Source organism: Trichinella spiralis (assembly GCF_000181795.1).
Source record: "Trichinella spiralis strain ISS 195 chromosome Unknown Scfld561, whole genome shotgun sequence".
In the NCBI taxonomy this organism is placed as follows: domain Eukaryota; kingdom Metazoa; phylum Nematoda; class Enoplea; order Trichinellida; family Trichinellidae; genus Trichinella; species Trichinella spiralis.
In genome coordinates this window covers 1-1,253 of record NW_003527500.1, presented here as the reverse complement: position 1 = coordinate 1,253, position 1,253 = coordinate 1, and the positions used below count along the sequence as shown (strand labels likewise).

At 29.7% G+C, this 1,253-nt stretch overlaps 1 protein-coding gene across 1 annotated transcript; it reads right to left on the bottom strand.

Annotated features, from left to right (window-relative positions):
* Nucleotides 1-10: 10 nt before the first annotated feature.
* Nucleotides 11-1,152, bottom strand: Tsp_14188 (transcription factor BTF3). Its single transcript, XM_003370765.1, has 2 exons — nucleotides 1,105-1,152; nucleotides 11-501 (listed from the first exon to the last, which is right to left on the bottom strand). Exon 2 carries the CDS (start codon nucleotides 488-490, stop codon nucleotides 11-13), a length of 480 nt encoding a protein of 159 aa, XP_003370813.1. The 5' UTR covers nucleotides 491-501; nucleotides 1,105-1,152.
* Nucleotides 1,153-1,253: the final 101 nt, after the last annotated feature.

The window sequence follows — 1,253 nt, the reverse complement described above, 5'->3', positions numbered from 1 at the left end:
ATTAATTAAATCAGTTGCCATCTGCTTCATTCAGTGATGGTTCATCAAAATTTCCAACAAGATCTGGAACTTCATCATCTAATTCCACCTCATTTGCTATCAAATTTTCCTTTTTTCCAGGCTGGCCACCAACGCTACCCGCCAGTCGCTTCAAATGGTCAAGGCTTTCTGTACCTAGTTGATTTAAAATTCCAGGAATCATCTCAGTTATCTGTTTACTTTCCGCATGACCAGAAATTGCAAACGTATTAGCCGCCACTGAAGCTTGCACTTTCGGATTGTTAAAATGAATTACTGTTCCATCATCTTTTATCATGTTGACTTCTTCTATGCCGGGAATGCTGTTGACAGCTAATTTCTTTAAATTGCTGTGAAGTTTCTTGTCATCCGTTGTCGCGGTTTTATGTACCACCTTCTTCTTTCTTCTTGCCGTGCCTTTACCACCAATTCGAACTACAGATTGCATCGCCTTTAGCTTGTCCTTATTCATGCTGATCAATTCTAAAAAAGTATTAGAAATCAAACACTTGAAATATTAATTCATTCTCTAATAGAACAACTAATTGAAACGCATATCTCATTTGTAAATCAAAGACACATTTGTTATCAAAGTATTCAAAAGATTCCATTTCTTTTTTAACGATTGATTATTTGATAAATTACTTTTCATCAAAACCATTAAGTTTCATTTCTAAATATAAAAATTTCATACAAAAGAAGATAAAAACAAAATTTTAATGACATTTAATATTCTCTGTACAACTTAAACATAAAATAAATATTACGATTATATATATATATATATATATATATATATATATATATATATATATATATATATATGAATATAGCATAGTAAAGTTTAACTTTAAGACTAGTCATAAATTATCCAGAAAAGAATTTTATTCCATGCCAACAGCTTAAATGATGAAAAACACTTATAAAAAAGCTTTCAACACAAGAAAAACGGTAAAACAATAACCGAAGCCAAACATTTTCAAACAGAAGTAAAATCAGTAGATTTGTTTGTGACAACAAATAAAAGGGGCAAAAAATAAATACATATATGACCAAATATTTAAATAAAATAAATTAAAAAATCACCCCAATTTAAACAGCTCTGCCTTCCAAAGTCGCACACAATTGGACTTCTTACTTGCTCCCCTACCGTAACCTATTCAGACTTGACTTTTATTAAGGAAAAAATAAAATACACTGTTATTTTAAAAACAAATGATAATCTTATTACTATT

Coding starts and splice junctions, on each gene's coding strand:
- Tsp_14188 (XM_003370765.1), bottom strand. CDS start 490: ATGAATAAGGACAAGCTAAAGGCGATGCAATCTGTAGTTCGAATTGGT.